Raw genomic sequence first — 25,847 nt, 5'->3', positions numbered from 1 at the left:
GGCCTATTCAGGTGCTCTTATGAAGTCCTTGGGTGTATGTGTGCTGGGTGGCAGTGGGGTGTGTCCTTAAAGTCAGGGGCACCTGCAGTGTTGTTCTTTGGTTTCCCAGCATCACCTGGGCCTGTCAAGAATCAGGTTCAGCATCCGAGTGCCCTTGGGTACCTGTATTTGGCTGTAATCTGCAGGCCCCTGGTTTTCCCCTGGCCTGGCTCCTTGCTGGTATTGCGATCAACGGCAGGAGGTACAGCTATGGCAGGGACATGAACGCTATGGCCTGCATGAGGGAGGGACCCTTGCCTGCCATTTCCCAGGAGCCTGCTGCTTTTACTTTCAGCTCTGCCCCTACCACTTACTCCTCTTCGTGTCCAAAGGCCTAATTCCCAGCCCTCCAAACAAAACCTTTCCTAGACATTAGGCCATTTCAGTCTTAACCCTGCAAAGAAGCAGGGCAGGTGTTTTCTCCCCATTGACAAAAGAAGGAAAAGAGGTTCGGAGATTTGCCAGCTATCCCAGAGTCAGCAAGCTAAGTGGCAATGCCAGCACAAGAACCAAGGTTGCTTTTATTCTTGCTCCAGATCTCTGCCCTCTGTGCCTCCTGAATCATCTGCTATTTTGGACTGGAGCTGCCTCAATTGAACCTGCATTCAAGTAGTTTTCCCAGGAAGGGCAGTCTATGTCTCTGGAAAGATTCATTTCCGCTGTGGTGCCCTTGAATTATGGAGACTACCAGTTTTCTGCTGTGAAGGTCTAGAACATCAGACAACTGCCTCAGGCAGGCTGTCAGACAGGGGCAATAGGCCTAAACGCTTACCTGTACAGATGTGAGCATTGAGGCCTGGACTATTTATTTAGTCAGTTACTGAGACAGTCTTGCTCTGTCGCCCAGGCTGGAGTGCAGTGGCACGATCTTGGCTCACTGCAACCTCCGCCTCCTGGGTTAAAGTAATTCTCATGCCTCAGCCTTCCGAGTAGCTGGGATTACAGGTGCTCACCACCATGCTCAGCTAATTTTTGTGTTTTTAGTAGAGACAGGGTTTTGCTATGTTGGCCAGGCTGGTCTTGAACTCCTGACCTCCAGTGATCTGCCCACCTCGGCCTCCCTAAGTGCTGGGATTACAGAGTGAACCACCACGCCCGACTGAGGCCCAGAGTATTTAAGCCACTTGCCCAAGACCACACAGTGCGTTCTCAGAAAAGCCATGGTGCAGGTTTCCAGTCTGATACCCTTCACTTTCCGGCAGGCCTGGGACCCTGCTCTGTAGGGCCCTTGGTTCTGGGTCACCAGAGGAGAGGGAGGCAGAGACGGGGAAGGCAGGAAGCAGTTGGTTCATGTCAGTCACAGCTGCTCACTTGGCTGTGCCCCTCTCTGCTCCTTCAACCCCGTCTCTCTGTCTCTCCAACTCCACATCTTCCCGGCCCTTAGCTGACAGCCTTGTCTGCCTCCTGGCTGGAGGGCCAGGGTCTGTGAGCCAGGGGCTCTCTCTCCTCTGTTCATTGTAATGAGGGAGAAGGGGTCCTTCCCACCCCTCAAGAGCTTGCTAGGGTGGGCTAGACAGAAGGGGGGGACTTTGAGTGGGAACAGCAGAACTGGATTAATTCCACAGGTCAGGGGACTGGGAACTAAATCATGTTTTAGAGAGAGGTTTCTTTTTAGAAAGACAGGCTTACTTCTGATCTGCTTCCCATTTTCCTTTAGGGAGAGATATGGGAAGGGCCGCTTATGGGGGCTGAAGGGGACAAGCATGAGCTCTGGTTGTCTGCCCACAGGCCACATCCTGCCCCAGCTTGTGGTTTTATAAATAAAGTTTTATTGGAACACAGCCCACTCTGTTTGATGTATTGCCTGTGGCTGCTTTTGTATTATAAGAATAGAGTTGAGTAGTCTCAACAGAGACCATATGGCCCCCAAAGCCTACCGTGTTTATTCTCTGGCCCTTTGCAAGCACCATCAAGCAGAACAGATCTTCTTGGGTTCTCCAGGCTCAAGCCAAACACCTTTCCTTGGCTCACTGAGAGAGGTTAGTGCTTCTCAGGTTTCCTTATGAAGAACCCAGAAGAACCCAAAGTAGACCAGTGGTCAAGCGAACTGCCGTGGAGAGAGGGCCAGATGGGGCTGGGATGGGCCTGGTGCTAGGCCCGCTCAGGGGCATCTCAGGGCCTTGCAACGGGCAGCCCACTTGGCCACATCTCTGGGGTACAGCAGCAGGGAGTTGGAACTTCAGCAAGATGTGGGCACCAGGCAGCGACACCCACGTTCTGAACTCAGCCCTCCTTGGCCACACCAGCTGAAATCCTCATGGCCCTTGGTGTGTCTACCTTGTCTCAGCCCTACCTGGGCTGGAAAGCTGCACCCGCATTGCTCTTGCTCCCTAAGGCGGCTGCTGACTGCTGAACCTGGGGAGGGGGTCTCACCTCAGATTTTGCCCTGTTTGTCTCTGGGTGAGGTCCCCAGGAGTTTCTCTCCCTTCCATTCCAGATGGCCTGGGGTCTGGGAGTGACTGTGGGGCAGTATGTCTAACAGGGTGCCAGCTTTTTCTTGGTGCATCCAGTGTCGAATGTCGTCTAGTTCTTGTCCTTGCACCTCGGGGCATGATTTTCTTAGTGTCCCCAGAGCTGATTGAACCCAGGGAGGTAGGCGCTTGCTAACTATGCTCATGGGAGTTACTGCCAGTGGCAGCTAACCATTACTGAGCACTGACTACGTAGTAGGCACTGCACTGGGCACTATTACATTTTATCCAATTTAATCCTCACAGTAACCCAGAAGGTAACTGTATCACATCATCCAGATTTTTATAAGTTCAGGAACAGGCTCAGAGAGGGTAAGTCACTTCTTTAAAGGAGCAGAGCCTAGATTTGAACACAGGCAGTCAGACCCCAGAGGCATTGCTAGCACTCTGCTAATTTACAGTGAGAACCGGAAGGGGGCCGGGCTTCCCGGTTCTACACTGGGAGCCAACCTGCATTTGGAAGGTGGCTTGCTGAGAGAGGGAAAGAGTCAGGTGCTTAAAATAGAGAGCAGCATCAAGTTCTCATCAGCTGAGGTGTGTGTCCCAGCAATAGAGGGACACTGCTGTACTGGCTGTGTGACCTTGGGCAAGTTATTTAACCTCTCTGGTTCAGCTTCTTCATCTGCAAAATGGAGGGGATACTAGTACCCATCCTTGTAGGTTTGTTGGGAAAAATAATGAGTTACTATAAGCAGAGTGCTCAGCAGGACGCTTGGCAGAGGGGAAATGCTGTAGAAGTGTTTGCTGCTATTTATCACTACTGTCTGGATGGGTCAGGCTGCTCTCCTGGCAAGTGCCTGGTAGGCAGGGCGAGGGTTTGTTTCTCAGACCTGCAGTTCAGCGGTGCCTTGTAATTGTCCCCACTGCAGCCAGTGCTCTGCTCCTTTGGAGGTGACGAGCAGCCCAGCAGAGAAAGCAGCAGCCTGGGGATGCCACCAGACCTGTTTCTATGTCTGAGGGTCCTCCCCTGTAAAATGGGCTAAAAATGCCTACCCACTTGACGGGATTGCCGTGGGGGCGAAATGAGTCACTGTAGTTCAACTGCACCAACGCTCTTGACCCGATGGCCCTCTTCTCTTCTATTCTAGAAATGCGCAAACCATTGATTAGACAGAGCTTTCTGCCTCATTCAGATGTTAATGGTATCACATCTCAATCATATGTTCTTTATGCTGCTTTGAGTTTGCTCCTTCCTCTTGGCAGGAGGACAACTCTAAATCCCATTTCACAGGTGAGGAAACTGAGGCCCAGATTAGAGACCACTGTGAGCCTGGAGTAGAGCCCTCATCTCTTCTGGTCACTCAAGGTCCCTGTCCTTCTGCATTGGGGTTGGGGAACGAGACTCTAAAATGATGCTCCCTTCTGCTCTGCTGGGGCTGATCTGTCTTCCTCCATGGGTGGGGCTGCAGTAAGGGCTGGATGAGACAGCAGGGTCCAGTGGGTGTGGTGCCCCCAGGCCTAGAGATGGGCCCTGGGTGCTCCAACCCTGACATTTGAGGTTCTGGGTCCAGGCCACTGAGCCCGCTGGCCTTTGAGGATCCTTGGAACCACCAGGCCCTGTGGGACCCAGCCACCCACATGGCCAGAGACGAAGGGTCAGCCTGCCTTGTGATAACCACGGGCCCTGTTCCAAGGAGGATTGTGTAGGATTCTCTGTGCTCCAGAGAAGCCCTGCGTTTCGGCAGACACCTCATTATCCCTGTCCCAGCCGGCTGTGTCCCAGCGCCTCTCTAATCACACAGGCCCCCGCCCAACAGCCAGCCCAGGGCCAGGAAATCACTCCCCTCCCTCCTCCGCCTTCCGCCTACCGTGGAGCCTGCAGCCACTCACTGTGGATCTCCTGCCTGCCTAACAGTTCTCTCTCTGGTTCTCCTCTCCTGCTGCCGCTTGCTCTCGGGGACTCTGAAGTGTGGCTGTCCAGCTGGGCTGAGTCACCCAAGAAGGACGTGACAGGTACTGCCGAGCGTGCGTGCATGCGTGTGAGCATGTGTCCCAGGCCAGTGTGCACAGGAGCCGGTGCCTGCAGGCCCTCCGCATGCTTCCCTGTGATGTCCAGCAGCTGTCTGCCAGCATGGCGGGGGGTCTGCCACTTGCTCTGCCCTCTGCCTCCCCAAATGTGGGGCCCTTTGCTGAGCAGCTGAGCAGTGACCACATAGCTCAGCATGTAAGCACATGTGCTCTGGATGAAGGGCGTGTGGGTTTGAATCCCAGCTCTGCCACGTCCTGGCTATGCTGCCTTGGGTGGGGTGCGTAACTCCCTAAGGAAAAGCCATTCCACTTCATGGGGAGCCTGGCACACAGAAAGTGCTTAGGCACTGGTGGGGCTTTCGCCATCTTCAGCCTTATCTCAGTTGGCCTTCCCAGTAAGAGAGCCCAGCCAAAGATGGTTCATCTCACTTTAGGCAGGTAAACTGAGGCAGAGAGCAGAGGGCCCTGACACTCAAGCCTAGTTTCCAGTGATCTCACTGGGGAGCTGGAGGTTTGGGGCAGGGGGTGGGGTAGTTCTGTGACTGACTGAGGGTGGGTCACAGCCCCCATGCCCAGCAATCCAGAGCTAGGCCTGCCTGGCTGAGATGGCCCTCAGGGACTGGGGCCTTGCCCTGTGTCTGGGAGGAGCTGGGCAGAGGGCAGGGACTCGCCTCCAGCCTTTGGTCTTATGGGACCATGGCAGAGAAACCCAGATAGCTGGGTTCTCAGCTCCTGGATGGAGATGGTCGGAGGACGGATGGAATTTCCAGAAGGGTCTTCTTTGGAGCCCCTCCATTTCTGAGACTGTTACACACCCTGACCCTCCAGCTCCAAACCTGAGAGCAGAGGTTCAGGCTGGGAAAATGGGGGACAAAGCAGACGGGTGGGAGCTGAGGGGGGCGGTGGGGCTGAGCCAGCCCCAGGGTTTAGAGCCCAGAGCTCAGCCCCTTCTGCTGCCGCTGTGGGCGGGGAATGGGAGGTGGATGTGTTGGGAGGAGCCCAGAGAAGGAGAGAAGGCAGTGGGTCGGAGGGCGTTGCAATCGTCCTTCTGGAGTTTCCTGTGACGTCGGCCTGGGCCTGAGCTAATCGCTGGGCTCCTTTCCCTTTTTCCCCTCTCCACACGCCAGTGAGCCAGAGCCCACTTGGCCCACAGCAACACATTTTATTCACCAAACGTATAGCTGAGGGGCCGGCAGCCCCAGTCCGGCCTGGGAGGAACCAGTTGTAAGGGGCTAGAGGGACTTTTGTAGGATGCTCAGAGTTGGGGAGTCGTGGGGAGCCTGGGGTAGAAGCCAGCACAGGGCCTTACTAGTTCTATGTCCCTTGGGAGGACACTTAACCACGTCTCAATATGAACCCAGCTGTTTGGAGCGAGAGGCCTGGGGAGGCAGTGTGGGCTGGGGGAAAACTCAGCCAGACCGGGAGTCCAAGGCTGGAGTCTCTCTGGGCCTTGGTTTCTCCATCTGGAGTGTTGGAGGGTTCTTTGAGATATGAGACAGGAAACGCACAAGTAAGGGCTGATACTCGAGACCCTTGTAGATCAGGGGCCTCAGGTTGCTTAGCCTGGCATTCCCCACACTTCTCTTGGCACCTGTAGCCCTGGCACTGAGCTGCCTGCTGGTTCTGAGCCCATGAAGGAACCAACACCTTTGTTGTTCCCCGGGTCTCCCATTCCCTCTGTTTGCTTTAAAATGACCATCTATGGTTTCCATAGGACTTGAAGCCCTGTCACTCCATTCCATGCTCAGAACAATTCCCATGAGGTTGGAACTGCTATTGATCCTGTTTCCAGATGAAGCTGAAGCTCAAGAGAGGTTACATGTCCTCCCCAGGGTCTCAGAGCTAGAAAGGGCAAAGCAGGACTGGACCTCAGACCTTTAGATTAGAATTCTTAGCATTTCCATCGTGAATTTCGGGTAATTACTATGTCCCATGTCATGTCCTGTGGCACCAGTCCTGGGGCATTGAGAGACTCTTGTTCAAGGCACATGGATTGGTTGGGGAGCAATGCCCAGCATGAAATCCAAGAGGGAACAGAAGAGAGGGAACAGTGATCGGGAGCCTCCTGGAGGGCAGCATGCAGACATGCCTGGGGAGAATTGGGATTGGTAGAGAGAAGGGAAAGCATTCCAGCAGGGGGCAGCAGCGAGAGCAAAGGCTTGGAAAGTAAGAAGCTGCATGGAGCGGTGGTGTTGGGTCTTGGCGCCTAGTGGGTGCTTGATACATGGGTGTTGAATCATAAATGTTGTATGGAATGGTGGTGTGGGGGATGGGGATCAAGGAACTCGGGGAGCTCAGATTGGCAAGAAAGACTGAACTTGAATTTGGCCTTTATTCTATAGGCAGCAGGGAGCCATGGAAGGCATTGGAGCATGGGACTGACTTGGCAAAAGCCTAGTTGAGAATTTCAGTTGGCAGCCAGGGTCCCATCCAGGTGGTAACTGGAGGAATGCAGATGTGAGGCAAAGTGGGGCAGGGGTCTAGGGGACTCCCAAGGCCCCAGCAGGTCCAGCCAGGGGCTCTGTAATAAAGCTCAAGGGCCTACCCCTGGATGAGACTCATGCAAAGACCCCTTACAACCTAGGAGAGGCTCTGCTGTTTAGAAGAGGTACACCCCTTCTCCATGCTCCTGCCAAGCACGCCTCATCTAAAGACACCAGGCTCCCTCCACTGCCCCCTCCCCGCTCAGGCCAACTCTTCCAGCCCCCAGTTCTGCAGGCCTTGGCTGGGAGGGGATCCAGAGTGGCCTCTGTGGGATGACATCACCGCCCACCGCCTGCCTGGCCTGCAAGTGGTTTCTCATCTGGATACCTGCTTGCAGCTCCTGCCCGCCCAGCTGCCCCGGCCAGGGAACACCCTAAGAGGCAGCTGCCAGAGGGAAGAGCTGAGAGCTGCCTGAGCGGGGGGGAGGGGAGGGCAGCCAGAAAGACAGAGTGTCCATGTGTCCATCCCACAGCTTTTGGAGTAGCTCCTGAGAGGGGTCGTAGCCTGCTTGTGCCTTCCAATGCCTAGAGAATGTTTCCTTAACTTTTCTACCTGTGTCCCAGAAAGTCAGCCTTCAGGAAGCTCAGGCCAATTTTCCAGGAAGGTGGTGGGGGAAGGGGTGTGAGGGTGTGGGGTTAAACCTTGCCTCAGATTTTCTTGGCTTGAATTAAAATGAGCTGATGTCTGTCTACTCCCCAGCACCTCTTGCTCATCCTCCAAATATCTTCTGACCACAAAGCTGGGGCTCCTTGTTCCTCTTACCTCAGTTTCCCCATCTCCCCTTTCTCCCTTTGAGTTTGGCTTTCTCATTTTCCCATATTTCAGAGTTGAGGTATTCATACTGACTCCACAAACCAGCAAGTCCCTCTGTTCATCTCTCTGCCGGTTCATGCGTTTCACCTGTTCATTTCACACTTACTGAGTGCCTGCCACCTAACAGGCACTGTGGTCTGATCACTAGAGGTGGCAAGGGTCAACTAGAAACCCATACTCTAGGCCAGGCATGGTGGCTTATGCCTGTAATCCCAGCACTTTGGGAGGCTGAGGCAGGAGGATCACTTGAAGTCAGGAGTTCAAGACCAGCCTCGCCAACATGGTGAAACTCCATCTCTACCAACAATACAAAAAAATTTAGCTGGGCACAGTGTCATGTGCCTGTAGTCCTGGCTACTTGGGGGGCTGAGGCTGGAGAATAGCTTGAACTCGGGGCGGACAGTGCAGTGAGTCAAGATTACACCATTGCACTCCAGCCTGGGCAACAGAGCAAGACTCCATCTCAAAAAAAAAAGAAAAGAAAAAAAAAAAGAAACCCATACTCTAGTCTTTATTAAGCAGCAACTGTGTCCCAGGTATCTGGGATGTAATGGGCCCTTCCCTGGGGACCAGGCACCGGCAGCCCATTGTAGGCCACGTATAATGCAGAAGATCATAGGCAGTGGTGTCAGGTGGGCTTTGTGTGACCTTACGGAAGTCACTTACCCTCATGAGGTTTGGTTTGTCCGTGTGTAAAATGGGGCCATCACAGGACCTACTGCCCGGGGTTGCTCCAAGGACCGGACGAGACAGCTGGATTCTATGGGGTGCCTTGGAGTCAGCACTAATGAAGGCTCGTTGTCACTATTGCTGTGATCTGGGCACACTCGGGGCTGGCAAGCTCTCTAACCCGCCACAGAACTCTCTCTTCTTCTGTTTCTTGCTGGAGCCTTTCTTTCCCTCTCTTCTCACCCAGTGCCCCCACACTGGGAAAGGAGTCCCCGTTTCTCGCAGGGCAGGGATGGCCCTTTCTATGCCGGGTGTGTTAAGAAGTGCTGTTGGCCACAGAGGCTCCAGGCATGGAACAGGCACTGCCATCCTCCCAGGGGCACAGCGGGAGGTAGTCGGTCAGTGCAGCCCCCGGCGCTGCCTCTGCCCAGCTGGCAGGGGCAGGCACAGAAGCTGGCACGCCTGAGTACAGAGGTGAAGCAGGCCCTGCAGCCCGGCTGTTGGTTGCATTTCTGTCTGAAATTCCATCCTGGCTTTAGAGGGGCTGCCGGGACTGTGCACGTGCGAACCCTCAGCTGCAGCAGGGTCCCTTCTGCTTCTCCAAAGGGCTGAGACGGGCCTGCAAGGCCCACACCTCATGGGAGAAAACGGTCGGGGGCAGTGGGGTTTCCTTCCCTGGAAGGAGGCCTCCCCTTGGGATTTTGCAAAGTTATGTGGCCATTGCCGTCTGCCCTAGGCTGGAGGGAGCCTCCCCCACAGAAGGACCCAAAGATCTAAGAAGTGTTTCTTGCTCCTGGTTGCACGCAAGCACCATAGGGACAGAGGGGATGTCCAAAAACTACTCATGCCTGGGTCCCAGACCAAAGAAACCTGTCTCTGGAGCCCAGCACCAGTAGGTTTTAAAAAGCTCACCAGGTGATTCTGTGCTACCAAGTTGAGGATCATTGTGCTAGAAGAACCAGACTGATGGAAACAAATCAGAGGCAATTATTCTGCAGTGGAAAGACAGATGGGCTTGACCCTGAACAAAATCATTCCAAATGAATGTGATGCTCTTCATCGCAGCTGTGGGAGCTAGAGTGGTCTCTTGCCCGATCTGGGCCTCTGATTGGTCTTTTGTGAAATGGGAAGATAAGGGGGGGTGTTGTGAGCATGAAGTGGGGTGGTTAATGTGCCTGGCACATCACATTTGCTAAGTCAGACTCAGGTGTGTGGGGAATGTGGCTGTAGGCTGAGGTGCCAAGGGGGATGTGTGGCGCTTGGAGACGCTTAGCCACTTTTGTAGCCAGGCTAGTGATATGAAGCCCCCTAGCCTTCAAGGAGATTTGCAGACATATAGTTTAAGTATGCCAGTTGCAGTGGCTCATGTCTGTAATCACAGCCCTTTGAGAGGCCAAGGCAGGAGGATCACTTGAGCCCAGGAGTTCAAGACCAGCCTGGGCAACACAGTGAGACTTCATCTCTTAAAAAAAATAAATAAATAAAAAAAAAATAACTAATCAGGTATGGTGGTATGTGCCTTTGGTCCCAGCTACATGGGAGGCTGAGGTGGGAGGATTGCTTGAACCCTGGAGGTCAAGGCTGCAGTGACCCATGATTGTACCACTGCACTCTAGCCTGGGTAACAAACAGATACCTTGTCTCAAAAAAAAAGTGTACTAGGAATTCTCTTAGGGCTGCGGGTGGTCTCGGAAGGCTTCCTATAGGAGGCGACTAGTCCATCTCTGGCTAGTGGATCCTTTTCGCTCCTAGCTAAAAACACATCATGTTTTAGGTGTCTTATCCGCACCCCCACCCTAATAATGATGACGGAAGAGTTGAAGTGCAGAAGTTTAAGCAACATCCAATGCCACACAGCTAGGAAGCTAAGAGAGCAGCAAGCCTGTCTACGTTCCTGCCTGGTGCCTGCTTAGCGACTGTCACGCTGGTCCTGTGGCTGAGGAGAACAGAAAAGCTGCTTGCTCCTGGGGATCTCCCACTGCCACACCCAGCTTTTGACCCCTCAGGCCCCTCAAACTGCCAGAAGCCTGACCACAAGCCCTGGCACTGAAAGGCAGAGGGGAACTGAGTCAGTCTCTGCAGCCAGAGGGCCCTCTCTGGAAGCAGGGCTGGGGGCAGGCCTGAGTCTGGTCTGACTGCACCTGGCCTGGGCTGAGTGGCAACGCCTGGGTGAGCCCAAGGGGCAGGAACCGAGCGAACTTGAGGAAAAGTTGGCGGGGGGCGGGCTGGGCTCGCCAGCCGCTGGCGCGCGGGGACTTTCTTCTTGGGTTTCAAGTAAACAGTCTGGGCCTCCTCCCCCTCCCCTGCCTCCACCCCCGGCTCCTCATTCGATGGGTCTCATGTGTTTCTATTTAAGGGTTGCGAGTAAACCCCAGTGATTGGCGGCCTCAAACCCTCTTGACTCCTCGCCTGGGCCTGGGCCGTGGAGAAGCTCTCTCCCGCTCTCTCCTCTCCCTCTCCCGCCCGAGGGAGCAGGGCTGCCTTTTCTCTCGGGTTTGCAGGGGTTGGGGGCAGAGGCTGGAGCCTCCTGCTTGCCTTTCCTTTGCCTCTGGCCTCAGCCCTCATGGGCCGCCCACCCGCTGGCTCACTGCCCTCCCCCGTGCCCCTGCCGGCCGGAGAGGGAGGCTGGAGAGACCCCGTTGGCCCCAGGCCTCCCCGTAGGCTCCCTCATGCCGGGCTGTGACTAACTCATCGCAGCACAAGGCTTCTTCCTGAGCTTCCTCGGTCTCCGCCTCCGCCTCTGCCTCTGCCGTCCCTCCTCCTCCTGCGCGTCCCCTCCCCGGCCCCCTGGCTCCCCATGTCCCCCGGTCCCCGCGGTGCAGCGGGCCGGTGTGGGGCCTTGCTATATGGCCTGTCCTTGGCGTCCTGTGAGCTTCGAGCCCCGGCTGCGGGCTGCCCCTGCGAGCGGCACTGGCGACAGAGCAGCCTCCCCCGAGGAGGCCGATGGACAGGGGGCGCCCCGGCCGCGGGGCCATGGCCGGCCGCTGGCTCACCGCGTGCTTTCTGCCCTCGCCAGGTGCCGACGCCACCGCCGAGCCCATGATCCTGGAACAGTACGTGGTGGTGTCCAACTATAAGAAGCAGGAGAACTCGGAGCTGAGCCTCCAGGCCGGGGAGGTGGTGGACGTCATCGAGAAGAACGAGAGCGGTGAGTGCCCTGGCCGCCGGCTGTCCACTGGGGTTCCGGTCTGGCCCCCGGGCAGGCTGGTTTTTGTTCCTGCCTCCTCCCCCACCGCTGCAGCTATACGTTATTTCCATCTGGCAGAGAGAGGGCCGAGGCGGCTGAAGTTTCCCCCTGTTGGTTTGGGCGGCAGGCCAGCAGTTTGCCTGGTGGTGGAAGAATGTCTCCCCTGCTCGGGGTAATTAACCGGCCTTTGCTAATGCAGGGCCAGGAGCAGCACGGGAATAAGCGGCCAGCGCTGATGGGGTCCCGTGCCCTCGGAAGACCGTGGGGCGGGAGCTCTCAGCTCGGGGATGCCCAACAACAGCACCCCCCACAGGCCATGTTCCAAGCCAGGGTCCAGGCAGGGGCAGGGCACACCGTGGGGTCCAGGGTCCCTGGCCAGTCGTCTGAGGAAGGGCCAGGCCTGGGGGAGTTGGCTGGGGTCTGGTTGGGGAGCTGACTGCCCCCTGCCGAGCTGGAGGCCCTGGGACCTGGGAAGCAAGCCCAGTGAGGGGGCTGCAGCCACGCCCAGGCCAGGCGGGGTCCTGCATTGACAGGGGCCGTGCTGCCAGCTGCCAGGGGCTGCTGGTTCTCGGGGTGCCACGGAGGGGGCAAGGTACCTTGGTGTCCCTGGCAGCAGGAGTCATGGCAGGTGGACAGAGGACAGCCAAGCCCGTCAGTCCAGGTCCGTTTGGTCCCCTGACAGCCCGAGATGGAGCTGGAACCCAGGACATCCATCCGCCCACAGCCTCCCGGGGCTTCCACTGGTTTCGGGGGTGATTTGTTTCGGTTTCGGTTTGCTGCGGGGAAAGCCCCTGTGTTTGGAGCCTTCCTCAATGGTGTTTGGTGGATACTTGCAGAGGGGAGGGGCCTGTTCTCCTCCCCTAGCCCCACTCTGTGCCTTTCCAGTGTTTAAACCCGGAAAGGAAAGGCGAAGTGAACGACGGCAGTGCCCGCTCTGTAGAGACAGGAACCGAGGCACAGGGAGGCTGAGGGGAAGCGAGTCTCCTGAGGGCCGAGGCAGAGCTCCTGTGCCTCCAGTGGCCAGGAGCTGTGGGAATGCTGAGGAAATCCCAGCGGGCCTCCGGGGGAAGGTGGGTGCAGGAGAACAGGGCTGTGATACGCGCATAGGCCTGACTCGTGGCCTTTCTGCTTTGAGGTCTTTGCAGCGCCTCATCCCCTCTCAGATCAGGCTGTGGCTGCCCTTGTGCCTGATGTCATCGCCAAGGTGGTCAGCAGCAGCAGTTCCCCCCACCCCGACACCCGCCCGCACCCGCCCGCACCCCGCAGAGCCATGTCCCTGCTGTGAGGCCTCAACCCTTCGTCCCAGGTGCCCACACTGGGCTCCTCCCTGCGTGGCCTTGTCCCCAGCCTTTTTCATGCTCATGGTGCCACCTCCCTGCCTCCAAAGCAAGCTGGTGATGTCAGGGGGTCTGGCTCTGGAAAACCCCAGCACCTGAAGACCCAAGTAATGGATCTCTAATGGTGGCATGGGAGACCTCAGGTGAGGGCGATGTTTGTTACAGAGCTTGCATCAGGAAAAGTGGTTGGTTCTTCTCAGAACTTCTGGTTAGGTGTGGTCCTTCCACCATGCCTGCCTGTCACACCATAGCTGTTAACCCTTGAGTGGCAGGAGGTAGTGAGCCCCCATGTCTTTGGGGGCCACCAGCCACTGGCCAGGATGACTGAAGAGGAGACAGCACATGAGAGGAAGTTACCCTGCAGGAAACACCAGGATTCCCAGGGCATGTGTGCCCTCTCCCCTCCTAGCCCATCTACAGGACCCTGGGACACTGGAGTCCTGCCTAGGATTGGGTGAAGGAGCCCTGACAAAGGGGGAGACGCCTGCTCTCCTGAGGAGCTGCTGATGGCTGTGAGAGGGGGCCCAGGCACCCCAGCTCCTCATGGCCACCTGTGGCTGGAGCAGGCTGGTCTGGCACACAGACTGTGCAAGGGAGCTGCTGTTCTTAGAAGCCACATTCTAGCTGCCACTGCCCGCTGGGGGCTTCAGGTCCCTTAGCTTCTCTGGGCCTCAGTGATTCCTTCCATAAAATGGAAGTAACCTTGTGGCTGGTTGGAAGCAGGGGCTGGAGCAAGTGACCTCCTTGAACCTCTCAGGTGAACTCCAAAGCTAGAAGTCTTGGTGGGACCCTGAGTGTCGGGTAGAAAGAGCTTCCCTGAACGCGCCTTTTCTATTTCTGGGAGTTTTGTATCGTTACCCTTGATGGAGGCAGCTGCTCAGCTGCAGATGTTTGCACAGGACCTGGAGTGCTGTGCCTGCCTATTCAAACCCATCTGTTGCTATCTACCCGGAGGCCTGCAGTACACAACTAGCCTAACCAGAGAAACAAAGTAGGTGGAGGGAGAAAGGAAGAGGGCCAAACTGCGCATCTCTGGGAGCGTGGTTTCCCAGTTCAGGGGAGCTGGAGGCCTGACGGCGGGGCAGAGGAGGCATCTTGTGCATCCTGCAAGCTGGCTTTGGAAGGAGTGGTGAGTGAGGTTTTTGAACTCGGGAACAAAGACCCCATTGTGATGCCTTTGACCTTGGGACACAGTGGGTGTGTTGAGGCATTTCCGTTTGCATCGTTGGGCAGTGGCCTGCCAGCACCATCGCCGCCTCCCTGAGGCTGGCCTTGCCCACAGGGTGCCAGGACTCTGCCTGTGTCCCCCCTCACTTGGCTGGGAGTGCCTGAAGCAGAGTGTCCACAGGGGTACCCAGCCACCTCTGGCTCTGCCTGCTCATTAGAGCCCCTCTGTGTTCTCATTGGTCTAAAGAGAGATGTGCATGGAAGGTGGTTTTGAGTCTGTAAACACCAGGTGGCAGGCCACAGGCTTCACACATCATTCTGTTGGGATATCATGGAACAACGCTACGCAGTTTAGAAGGCAGTTTAACCAATTTGTGGCTGAAGTAATAGGCTAAGAGGTTAAGTAATTTCCTTAGAGTCCAAGAGCTAAGATCTCTCCCCTCAACAAAGGCCATGCAGGGAGGCTGAGAATGGGCCCGTCCCTGGTGAGAAGGGTGGAAGTCCAAGTTGGCGATGCTGCAGGGTGAGGTAAGATGGCTGCAGAGCTCCCTGGAACATCTGTGGGGAAGCTTGTCTCTGCATCCCTCCTTCCAGCAAGCAGGAATTCATGTTGGTCATTGATCCATTGAACTTGGGAACAGGAAACAGCTGAAAGGATCTGAGGAAGGTAATGTGTACCTGGGACTGAGGACAAGCCTATCCCAGAGAACAGGAGTCAAAGAAACCCAAAGTGGGACTTGAGTAGCTTTGAGGAAAGCATTTGTGATCAAGCAGTGGGTCTAGGGCCAGACCAGAAAAGGACTCTTTCTCCATTGATCAACAGGGACACATAGAGCAGAAAGATTCATAGCTTTGGTAGCTTTGCCACCCAGCAGGTCATACCAGGGCATGCAGCTGCCATTGTTACTTTGTCTTTGGAAACTCCTCTACCGTTGACATAAGCAGCAGTGCCTGAGATGCCACCTCAGTAAGACATTCATTTGCCTCAAAGATGGCATTGGCTTCCCTCTGCAGCAGGCATAATTTCTGGCAGCGTGGTGACATCATGGTGCTGGTCAATCTGATTTCTGTGTTGAGCAAAGCTGCCTGCAACTTCCTAGGATTGTTTCCTCCTCCTCAGAACTGCTGGCCAGGGAAGGAAGTGGGGAGATGAGTCAACAAAATTTTTCCTGCCTTCCCTTTCCTTCTCTGAGTCTTTGCTTACCTCCTGGCACCGGCATGATGCATTGGGAGTTCTTATACTTCCATGGAAGCAAGAAATTTTAGGCTCCTAGTCCATCAATTTTTCTTTTTTTTTTTTTTTTTTTTTAAACAAGTGAGAAAACCGAGCCCTGGGAAGAATTTGAGAATCTTTACTTCCCTCCAGGGTTAGTGCTTTAGTCCCAGTTGAGTTGTGAGCGGCAGACAGAAATTCACTCAGACTTTCTCAAGAAATTATTGAAGCAATAAAGGAAAATTTCACCAAACCCAGGGGTGAGAGGTAAATCAGCCTGGCAAGGCTGGTACTAGGAACCAAAAGTCAGCACGAGCCAAAGCAGCTTCTCTGTCTCTTACTTACCATGCGGATTTTTTTTTATTTTTATTTTTTTAACGGGGTTTCACTCTTGTTGTCCAGGCTGGAGTGCAGTGGCGTGACCTCAGTTCACTGCAACCTCTGCCTCCTGGGTCAAGTGATTCTCCTGCCTCAGCCTCCCAAGTAGTTGGGATTACAGGTGCCTGCTACCACGGCTGGCTAATTTTGGTATTTTTAGTAGAAATAGGGTTTTACTATGTTGGCCAGGCTAGTCTCAAACTCCTGACTCGGGCAATCCACCCGCCTCCGACTCCCAAGGGGCTGGGATTACAGGCGTGAGCCACCGCACCCAACTGCCATGCGGATTTAAAGCACAGCTGTGCTCTTGTAACTGCAGACCAGCCCGCCTTCCCCTCTTGTCCGACCGTGATGGCAGCTTATTTGAGTGGTGTTAGTTTCTCAAGACAAGACTTGTATGACTTTTCAGTTGAGATCTCTCCCAGTAACTGAGTTTGACCTCTGGTTCTTTGAGTTCAGCATTCGAAGTTTGAGTCTGATTGTTTCCTCGCCAGTCAATGGATTGGCAAACCTTAGACTGTGGGTGTCCAGCCCCGGGCCGATAGACTGTATCCCGGAGAGGCATCACGGTATAAACATGGTTACCTAATCAGCCTCTTCGGCAGAGGCTGCTGGTAGGTAGATCTTTAAAGAAAAGTTACCCCCAAAACATGGTGGCTGCAATCATTTTATTTGTTCAGTAACTGTGCATGTGGTAGAGAGGGTCAAGAATCTGGAATGCCAATGCGGGGTTTAAGATCTAAGGCTATACTGTGTGATGTAAGTAGAAATCAATTTGTTTTCTGATGGGTAAGAGGGGGTTGTGATACATACCACATGGACTTGCTGTGAGGATGAAGTACACTGTGTGTAGGAGTGGTTCATTTATTCACTCATTTACTTCACAGTTCTTGAATAATTGAATACTTTATGCTAATTATGTATATATCCATAAGGTTCCTGCCTTTATGGAGCTTAGAGACTAGTTGATGTGCTCATTCTGGTAGACTGTATTGTGAGCCTGGGATAGCCTTACACACTTTGCATTGTCTTTTTCTTTCTTTCCCTTTTTTTTTTTTTTTTTTTTTTTGAGACAGGGTCTTGCTCTGTCACCCAGGCTGGAGTACAGTGGTGCAATCTCGGTTCACTGCAACCCCTGCCTCCCAGATTCAAGTGATTCTCCCACCTCAGCCTCCCAAGTACCTGGGATTACAGGTGTGCATCACCATGCCTGCCGGATTTTTTTGTGTTTTCAGTAGAGATGGGGTTTCTCCATGTTGGTCAGGCTGGTCTTGAACTCTGGCCTCAAATGAGCCACCAAGTCCAGCCTGCATTGTCTTAAATGGATTTTATGTGTATCTTTTATCTACATCTTGCTTAGATTCTGTGCCTACTATGTAACCACCTGATTACTATTAGAATTCAGACTTCCACATTAGCCTGCTCCTGGAAAAGAAGTGTCTCAACAAAGATAGGATAGGCTGTCTCTAGAAGGGCAGGTTTATTGTAGTCTGCAGTGCAGCTAACTGAACTAACATGCTTATCTCTGCAACAGTCCTTTTAAGAGTTTGGCTCAGTGAACCAGTCCCCATTTGGATGTGGTACCACAGAGGTGGTGACTGGCCCCACGAGGTCCTGTCCCAGCCGTCAGAAAGCCTTGTGCACTGACAGCTCTTCTCTTCCCAAGTGCAGCCTGTGTGTGTTCTTGCTATGTCAGTCTAATCAGCAGAATCCCTTCTGGCCCAAGACGATCTCTAGTGTGCAGCTGTTATCCACTTCACAGAGCTGGCTGGAGGGGAAAGGGCCCGGGAGCCTAAAGCCAGGAGCAAAAGCAGGCATGCTAGCCCAGCCTTGTGCCCTTCCACTCAGCTGTATTCACTCCAGGATCAAGATTCTTTTGAGATTGAGATTGCAAGTTAGCTTAACAGTTAGGAGGGTCATCAGTTAGGAAGGTGGGCTTCGAGTTAGAGAAGCCTGCTTTTCATCTTGATCTGGTTACTTCCTGTGGTGATCCTGGGAAAGTTTCTCAGGTCCCGTCAGCATCAGTTTCCTTACCTGTAAAATGGGGATAATCGTACCCACAGCTATAGGGTTGGTATATGCTAATTCAAAATGAATTCAGGGCCAGGCATGGTGGCTCATGCCTGTAATCCCAAAACTTTAGGAGATTGAGGTGGCAGGGTACTTAAGACTAGGAGTTCATGCTCAGCCCGGGCAGCATAGAGAGGCCCCGTCTCTACAGAGGAAAAAAAAAAAAAAGAATTTAAAGACAAAAGGAATTTAGTCACACAAGGCCTGGCACACAGTGGCTGCTTGATTGGGACAGCTCTACCACAGATTGACCATGGGATCTGCAGGGGGCCAGTTTCTCTCTTGGGACCTCAATTTCCCCCTCTGGTCATAGAACCGACTTGGTATCTGACTGAGGACCCTCAGTCCTGAGGGTCTGTGAGGTGGCTATGGCAGCAGGGGGTTTACTGTCAGGCAGTGAGGCCAGGACAACCCGTTCTGGGGCCAGAATCACTCCCCTGGAGTTCTTACTGCCCAGGTATCCTTGTCCCAGCCTAATCAACAGAATCCAGCAGGAAGAAGGGTTGGAGACAGAAATCAGGGTCCTATTGGTGGCCTCATGGGATCGGGGGCTTTCATGACAACCCCATGCTGATGGTCCCTTGGTGGCCCTGTTGCATGGTGCAGAGCTGAAGTGTCAGGGGTGAAGATAAGAATAGTCAGGAAGCCTTCCCGGAGGAGTTGGAGGCATTGAGCAGGGCTGGGAGAATGAAGGGATTAGACAGGCAGAGCAAGAAGTGCGGGGTGTGGTGGGGCTGCAACCGCAAAGCAGGCATCTAGGTGCCCGAGCAGAAGTGGGAGCGGGGCAGCGGGGGGGGGGGGGGTGGGGCCTCAGGAAGCTGGTGAGCCGGAGAGCCCCCTGAGAAGAGCGGGCCTGGAGCAAGCCCTCCAGCCTGCGTGGGGAGGAGGGTGGCAGGCACAGATGTGGCACGGGCTGGGAGGCTCTGCAGATAGTGCTTTCTCCTCCAGCTGGATCGGCAGGGCCTGTGTCTGGGACGGATCCAACAGCTGTCAACGCCGAGTGCTGCCAGCCACCTGTGTGGAGCCAGCTGCCAGGCAGGCAGGTGGGGCAGTGAGCATGGTGGGGGGCTCCCTCCACCACACCGTCACCCTGCCCAGGTTGGTCAGGCCTTGTGGCCAGATGCTGTGGCCTAACTCTGTGGACCTATTGGCTCTGTGGAACTGTCGTGTCCCACACTCCTCCAAGGCCATTTTTCTTGAAGAGTTATTTCTCGGCAAAACATGTGGGTCAGTGGTGTCCTCGGTGTGGCATGCAGCCCTGGAAATCCAGCAGAGGTACCAGAGTGACAGCTGCTGCTCACCCCGGTTGTAGCCTCAGGGCAACACCTGGCCGCCTTCCCTTTGGGGGACAAACAGGTTTCCACTGACTGCGTTAGTGAGCAGCTCCAAAATGTTACTTTTCCAAGTCTGAACACCGGGGCCGGTGAAGCCAGTCTTCCGATGGCTGGTTGGTTGGTCATCACTAAGTCTGTGTGAGTGACTAAGTCTCAGGCTGGAATCCAGAAGTGACAGAGGCCAACAAAGCCCTCATGGGGCTCAGATATTGCGAAGAGACATGTAACAAACCAAGGAAGTAATTCTAGGTGTTGACAAGTACAAGTCGGGAAACAAGCAGTCGCTGTGGAGAGGTCAGCAGGGATGGGGCAGGGATGTGGTCAGGAAAGACACCATCAAGGTGTTGTTAAAGCTGGGGACGGGTGGGCCTTGGTGAATGGAGGGAACAGCAGAAGGCCCAGTGATTTTGGGAGGGCAGGAGTGAGCAAGGGCAGAGACGGGTGCTGTGCTAAGGGATGTTATTCTAGCTGTAGCTGTCACTGCACGCCTATTCAGAGCCCTGCAGCAGAGCTGACAGAGGTGACCTGCCTCCCCTGACCCAGGTATACCTTTGCAAAGGTGCCCTGTGAGTGGGCAGCCCTGGAGATCCTCTGCCTGCCCCCAACACAGACACTGCCTTTGTCCCCAGTAGAAATGACAGGTCTCACCCCCTCCCCAGCTGAAGTGCAGGGAAAAGATCACCACACACATTTTCTCCCGTTACATAACAGATTTCGGCAAAGTGTAAAGCAAACACTTTCTGGGGAGTATAATTTGTTAGGACCTCGGGGAATTTGGGTTGAAAAATTGCCCCTTCCTCATTCTCTCCCCAGCTTACCCTGCGGCCATGTGATATTACACCCTTCAGCAGTTGGGTTTTCCATAATTGTTCTGGTGAGAGCGGGGACGGCCGCCCTCGTCCCTCTCAGCATCTTTTCAGATTCCATAACCTCATCCTCTGGGTTTCCAGTGCTGACCTAGAATCCTGGCCTTGTTGTGGGGGCATAGCTGGGGTGACCCAGTTAACCTAGATGGCCTACAAAGTCTGGAGGAGCTGGGACTCAGCAGGGCTCCCCATCCTGGGAGCTGAGCTGTGGAATCCCAGGAAACCAAGGGAAGCTTCTGGCTCATAGAACCCCCGAGTTCGTTTCCCTGTTTGAATATGCTATGCATGATTATTGTTGGGTTTGTTTCATCTGACTGTCTCAGCCTCGGCTCCACGCTCCCCTTCTTAACTGGGCATCTCTCAGGCTCAGGCTAAAGTTCATTTGCCTCCCCTAAGTTTTTATTGGATCGGATTGTGGGGAAGTGGCCCAGGAGCACCATGGGAAATGAGCAAAGGCCAAACTCAGAGTAAGTCTGCCAAGGACTGTCCGTAAGGCAAGTGAACTGTGGGTGGGTTTTGGGACTGGTGTGCGATAGCGGATCCCTCTCTCCTCTCATGACGGGGCCCACTGGCAGTGCCTCAGGCTGCCCTGAGATCCCCATGTTCTGGAAAGCTCTAAGGACAGTGGCCAGAAGTCTGCATGTTCTATTCTCCCAGACTCCTGCTAGGTGGGTTATTAGGGAGGTCAAGGCCACCTGGAGAGATGCCTGCTTGTGCTAGTTAAGGTGGATGGTGGTGGGGGATTTTGGACTTTTTTTTTTTTAAGGTGATCTCTTAATGAATCACAATATTTTATGTCTTACAATATACAAAACCATTCAGTCTACAAAACATCTTGGCAAGAGGCAGGATGGATATTGGCATTCTGTCTTTCCAAGGAGGAAGCTGAAGCCCAGAGAGGTGAAGCGACTTGCCCCAAGGTTGCACAGCTGGGAGGTAGGGTGTGAGCTTCAGTCACTGCCGTTTTTCCGAGGTTTGGAGATCTGGATGTGTGCATTGTAGATTTCAGTTCTTTGGAAAGCCAAACTCCAGAGTGCTTCACCACATGAGTTCCCCAGCCACAGAGCGCAGGAAAGCAGAGGTCAGTTGTGCTAAAGCCCCACTGGGGCAGGAGAAAGGCCAGGGGCAGCAAGTCAGAGGGAATCTGAAAGGGAAGAGAAGCATGTTGACTCATTTTCCTGCAAGAGAGTTGAATGAGCGTTCCCACGTTGGCTCACCACGTCTTTGGGGAGGGGCCCTTGGGGAGGTCACTGGTCTACGTGGGTGGATCAGTCTACTTACCTGGCGGGCAACACCAAGGGTGTGAGGGTGGTGCTAGTCAGCACCCCCGCCCAAACTGCCTTCTTTCTACTACGCAGACCCATTCTGGCCACTCCCCCAACCACAGTCCCCGAAGGAAGACCTGCTACCTGCCACCCTCCCTCCTCCCACACCCCTACCCCAACATCCACCACATCTCAGGCCTCAGTGAAATCCTACATGCACAGGCTGCTTCCATAGGATGTGGTTTGCTCATTCAGTCAACAAACATGAGCATCTACTGTGTGCCCTGTGGTATGCCCAGCATTGGGGTGCCCGTGGACGAGAGGCAGCTGTCCCTGTCTTCCTGTTGCTGCAGGTGATAGCATCCGAGGGCTATCTCTTTACCTGCAAGGTAAAAGCCCAGATTTAGTGAGTCATTTTTCACTCTGCACCAACAGTGTGCAAGGCAGAAAGCAAGGTGTGGCTGAGGACAGGAGATGGGACTCAGAAGGACGGCCCGGTCTGCTCTGGGTATGTAAGTGTTCATGAATACTGTCAGGTTTGCTCAGAGATGGGGATGGGGCCTGGCTTGGGTGAGGGGGGGAAGACTTGTGGAGAAGGTAGGCCTTGAACAAGGGGCAGGCCCCAGGCAGCTTGCAAAGCTGAAGGAGGAAGGTGCTCCAAGCAGAGTGAACATGAATGATGCGTGCGGAGGTGCAGAGGGACAAGTAGACAGGTGTGATCCAGCCACCGTGCTAGGGGCTGCCCGAGAGAAGCTGGAGGAGCTGGTCAAGGGCTTTGAAGGGTCTTCAATATAGATGAAGAGAGCTTTTCCTCTGTTCTTCCCCACTGCGTGGAGGGGCTGAGGGAGAGCGGAGGCCTGGAAAAGGGAAGCCACTTGCCCAGCATCATAGTGAGTCTGAGGCAGGGCTGTGGCATGTCTGCAGGCTGCTGCTGTGGAGGTGGCTGTCTCTGAGGTCCAGGAGGCCTGGAGAGTGACGTGGCAGGTGCCAGGTGAGGGAGGAGGGGGAGCAGGGCTCTCCAGCTGCTGCCGCTGCTGAGCTGCTGTTCACCTGGCCTGGGCCCTTTAGCCTGTTACTAGGGCTACAGCCTGGAGCCAGGCAAAGGCACCTCCCCACCCCTGTGCATTTAAAAAGCCTTGTTTTTCTAACTCCCCACTCCTCTCCCCACAACATCAGCTTCATATGCCCCAACTGGAGAATGCAGACTCCCCCAGCTAGTAAGGCTTCTCAGGGCTGGCATCAGGCTGGGAAGGAGGCATGGTGTGCTCCAGGGAAGGTGGGGCTGCCCTACAGCTGGCTGTGGTCCCTCCTCAGGTCCAGAGGCTCTGCCTCCTCAGCCCCTTGTGTTCCTCCCTTCCCCCAGGAAGGGGGTGAGTTGCTGTTGAGGTTGGCCAGGCATCCAGTTCTGGTGTTTCTGAACATGATGTCTTTCTCTTTTGTTTTCTGTACTTTAAGCAGCATTCTTGCAGGCCCCAGCCTTCTGTCTGCTCAGTGTGCTCACCATCTTTTGATTACAGCAGGATCTTGAGCTGCTGCAATCAGGGGTAGCATGCAGGTGTGGAAAGGATACAGGGCTTGGGGGCTTGCACTTGAGACCACAAACCAGCACCTCCAGCATTGGCTACTTGAGTCTCCCATGCCTTTTTTGGCCAAATGACCTTTCTGTGCACTGATGGGGCTTTCTGCCAGTTCTGGACACTCACTTCTTGCTCGAGGCATTGGGTCAAGGAATAGCCACTTGGCATGGTGCTCGGAGTGTCATGTTAATGGGCAGAGCACTGGCGTGCCATCATGGGAGGGATACCAGGCTTTGCATAAGAGGAGTTCGGTCAACCCAGACTCTAAGCTCAGCTACCAAACAATAAGGTGACCTCAGGCAAGCCACTGCACCTCTCTGAGCACCAGCTTTTCTCATTCACAGCACAGAGGAGTGATTAGGAGTGGAGACGGTGGCCATGATTGCTTTCCAGATACCAAGCTACCCCATTCCCCTGACCATTATGCTGTTACCAAGGTGGGCAAGAAGCCAACTTTATCTCTGTAGTTCTGAAGCTCCTAAGATTCCCTCTTACCCCTAGGGACCTGAAAACAAGCCAGTTTCAGCTCACAGGGAGCAGGCAAGGGGAATTTGACCATGTTGGCAGCCCTTCAGCCAGCTCTCCCCCGCAGCCAAATGGGTCACTGGCTACAAACGTCCTTGGGTTTGTAATGATGATCACAGGGATCGTGGGCTACTGAACACCTTTGGAATGGGCTTTGTGAAGCCAAATGCATCACAGATTAAATTTCCGGAGAAGGAACAGCTGAGAAGTAGTCTTGAGCTTCCCTGAGCCACTTCTGTGCTATGGCAGCAAAAGGGTGTGCATGTGCGTGCAAGGGGGAATGTGTGTTTTCTCCCCTAACAAAAGGGTGGGAGATAGGGCAGAAGAAAAAGATGATCTGATCTGCCTCCCTCCCTCTTGTAATTTGCAAAAGCCAGTGGCCCAGCTGGTGCTTCCTGTGGTTTTTAGGACAGTGCTAGGAACAAAGAATATGACGAATATCATGGAATTTCATGATAGGAGTTTGGGGTGGCTTCCACCTCCCCTTTTAAAAATAAAGTAACGTTTTGAAGAGTTGCCCTGGAGAACTGCTGAAAGCAGAGAGGCTGATGGACGTTTTTGGTTATGTCAGATGAGGACAAGATTATCCAAGTGAGTGAGGGTGTCTCTCCCTGTTGGCCGGGCTGCGGGGTTCCAGGGCCGCCCTGCCAGAAAGCTTGCAAAGGGCCCGTAATCGCAAACAGGCCAGGATCAGTTACAACCAGAAGTATTATTTTAGACTCTTGGCTTTGATGGGGAAGAATGCCATTTTCCTTGGCCCCCTCCCCCGTCCTTCTCAAGCTAAACAAGATCCATGAAAGCAGTAGCTCTGGGGCTTAAAGAGAGGCTTGGTGCAGGGATCTCAAAGGCCGAGCATTGGAGGGCTCCAGTGACCCCCACTGGTATCAGGGTGCAGATTTGCCCGACCCTTTTGCTGCCCTGTTTCTCCTTGTGTGCACTGGAGAATCCTGTTTTCCCAGAGTCATTCTTGTTTATGTGGGACCTTCTCACCTGCTCACCTGTGTCGTGCCCACCAGCCCGTGTCCTGGCATTCTCTAGGTGCTTGCCATGCGTCTTTTCTGCATGGATATGTGGGTGGGAAGGAATCGGGTGGGGATAACGAAGTGGCTCAGCACATTCAAGCAGACCTTAACCCCAGAAGATAACAGAATAGGAGAGTCTCATCCCCCCAGGGCTCCCACCCAACCCTGGGGGACCTTCTTCTCCTCCCCTCCCGCTGCCTTAACCAGCACCTCCTGGGCAAGCGTCTGATCGACTCTTTCATGCTTGGGATGAACAATGCTGCCCAGGGGCACTGGCATTGTGCGGGGTGTGTTTTCCCTGGCATTGATAACCAGAGCAGAACCAGGGGTGGCTTGACTCTCACTGCCCACAGGGTGGGATTTTATCTGGCTGCTCCTTGTAGAAGAGAGAGGACAGTTACCTCATCATCTGGGCTTTGCATGGGGAGAACGAGCATCTGGGGTTCCTGCCTCACTGGCTCCCTTAGGAGTATTTAACCCCATTCTTCTGTTTCCAAGCACCATGTGCAGCACCAAGTGGGGCTCCATGGCCCAGGCCTCGCTGCACAACTCGACATGAACCTACCTCCTTGGATTTAGTGGGCCTCTACATTCAGTAGAGCTAGGGCATCTTGGTGCTGAAGTGCCAGCTGAGTGAGGGATTTGGACCTCCGGGGCCTGACCTGCCCTCCACACCCTGGTCTCTCCACCCCCAAGAGGTCTTCCGACCACCTCGAGGCCCTTGAAGGAGAAAATCCACTCTAGAAGTGGTTCCAGGTTAAGGGGCTGGAATCATAGCCAGGTTGGGCAGGAACTCTGACCCAGAGACAGGACAGTGAGATGTGGGGGATGGAGACATCCACATCCAATCTAAGGGCCAGGCCATGCCAGAGCTGGGGAGCTGGAGCTGCTGCCATGATACTGTAATATTACCCACTTCCTGGGGAGTGAAGCTGTGGCTCCTCATGGCTGACAGCTGGGACTCTGCCGGGGTATCCTCGCCTGCCACAGCCTCGGTATATTTAAAGGGACAAAATACAGCCCTCCCCTACCCCCATACCCCCACCCCTGATTTCTATTATCTGGCTCTGTCCAGACCTCCCCATGAAGGCCTCTCTCCAAGGGCTCCCCAGAGGTGGTGGGAGGACCCCATGGAGGCTGAGAGATGGGGATGTGGAGGGCAGGCCAGGTCAGTGGCTCCCCCAGCTTTCTACCCCATTCCTCTGCCCTCAGGTACTGGGATCTTCCTGTTAAACAGTGGTAGGGGCCGGGCGCGGTGGCTCAAGCCTGTAATCCCAGCACTTTGGGAGGCCGAGGCGGGTGGATCACGAGGTCAAGAGATCGAGACCATCCTGGTCTACGTGGTGAAACCCCGTCTCTACTAAAAATACAAAAAATTAGCTGGGCATGGTGGCGCGTGCCTGTAATCCCAGCTACTCAGGAGGCTGAGGCAGGACAATTGCCTGAACCCAGGAGGCGGAGG

The 25,847-nt window shown here is 54.5% G+C and overlaps 1 protein-coding gene across 9 annotated transcripts in view; it reads left to right on the top strand.

The window, feature by feature from the left end:
* The window catches only part of SH3PXD2A (SH3 and PX domains 2A), a 252,953-nt gene that overhangs the window by 184,085 nt on the left and 43,021 nt on the right, over window positions 1-25,847 (top strand). For 6 of the 9 annotated variants that reach the window (XM_032281520.1, XM_032281517.1, XM_032281515.1 and 3 more), the window contains 2 exons: window positions 4,419-4,463; window positions 11,461-11,592. In XM_032281520.1, coding sequence (XP_032137411.1) covers window positions 4,419-4,463; window positions 11,461-11,592 — 177 coding nt within the window. Of the gene's footprint in view, window positions 1-4,418; window positions 4,464-10,766; window positions 10,938-11,460; window positions 11,593-25,847 lie in introns of those variants that run through there. The other 3 variants (XM_032281516.1, XM_032281521.1, XM_032281524.1) reach the window with 2 other exon arrangements.

This window comes from Sapajus apella, unplaced genomic scaffold, assembly GCF_009761245.1.
Source record: "Sapajus apella isolate SASKATOON/1434 unplaced genomic scaffold, GSC_monkey_1.0 scaffold13, whole genome shotgun sequence".
In the NCBI taxonomy this organism is placed as follows: Eukaryota; Metazoa; Chordata; class Mammalia; order Primates; family Cebidae; genus Sapajus; species Sapajus apella.
The sequence above is the reverse complement of the archived record's forward strand: the minus strand, read 5'-3'. Positions and strand labels throughout refer to the sequence as shown.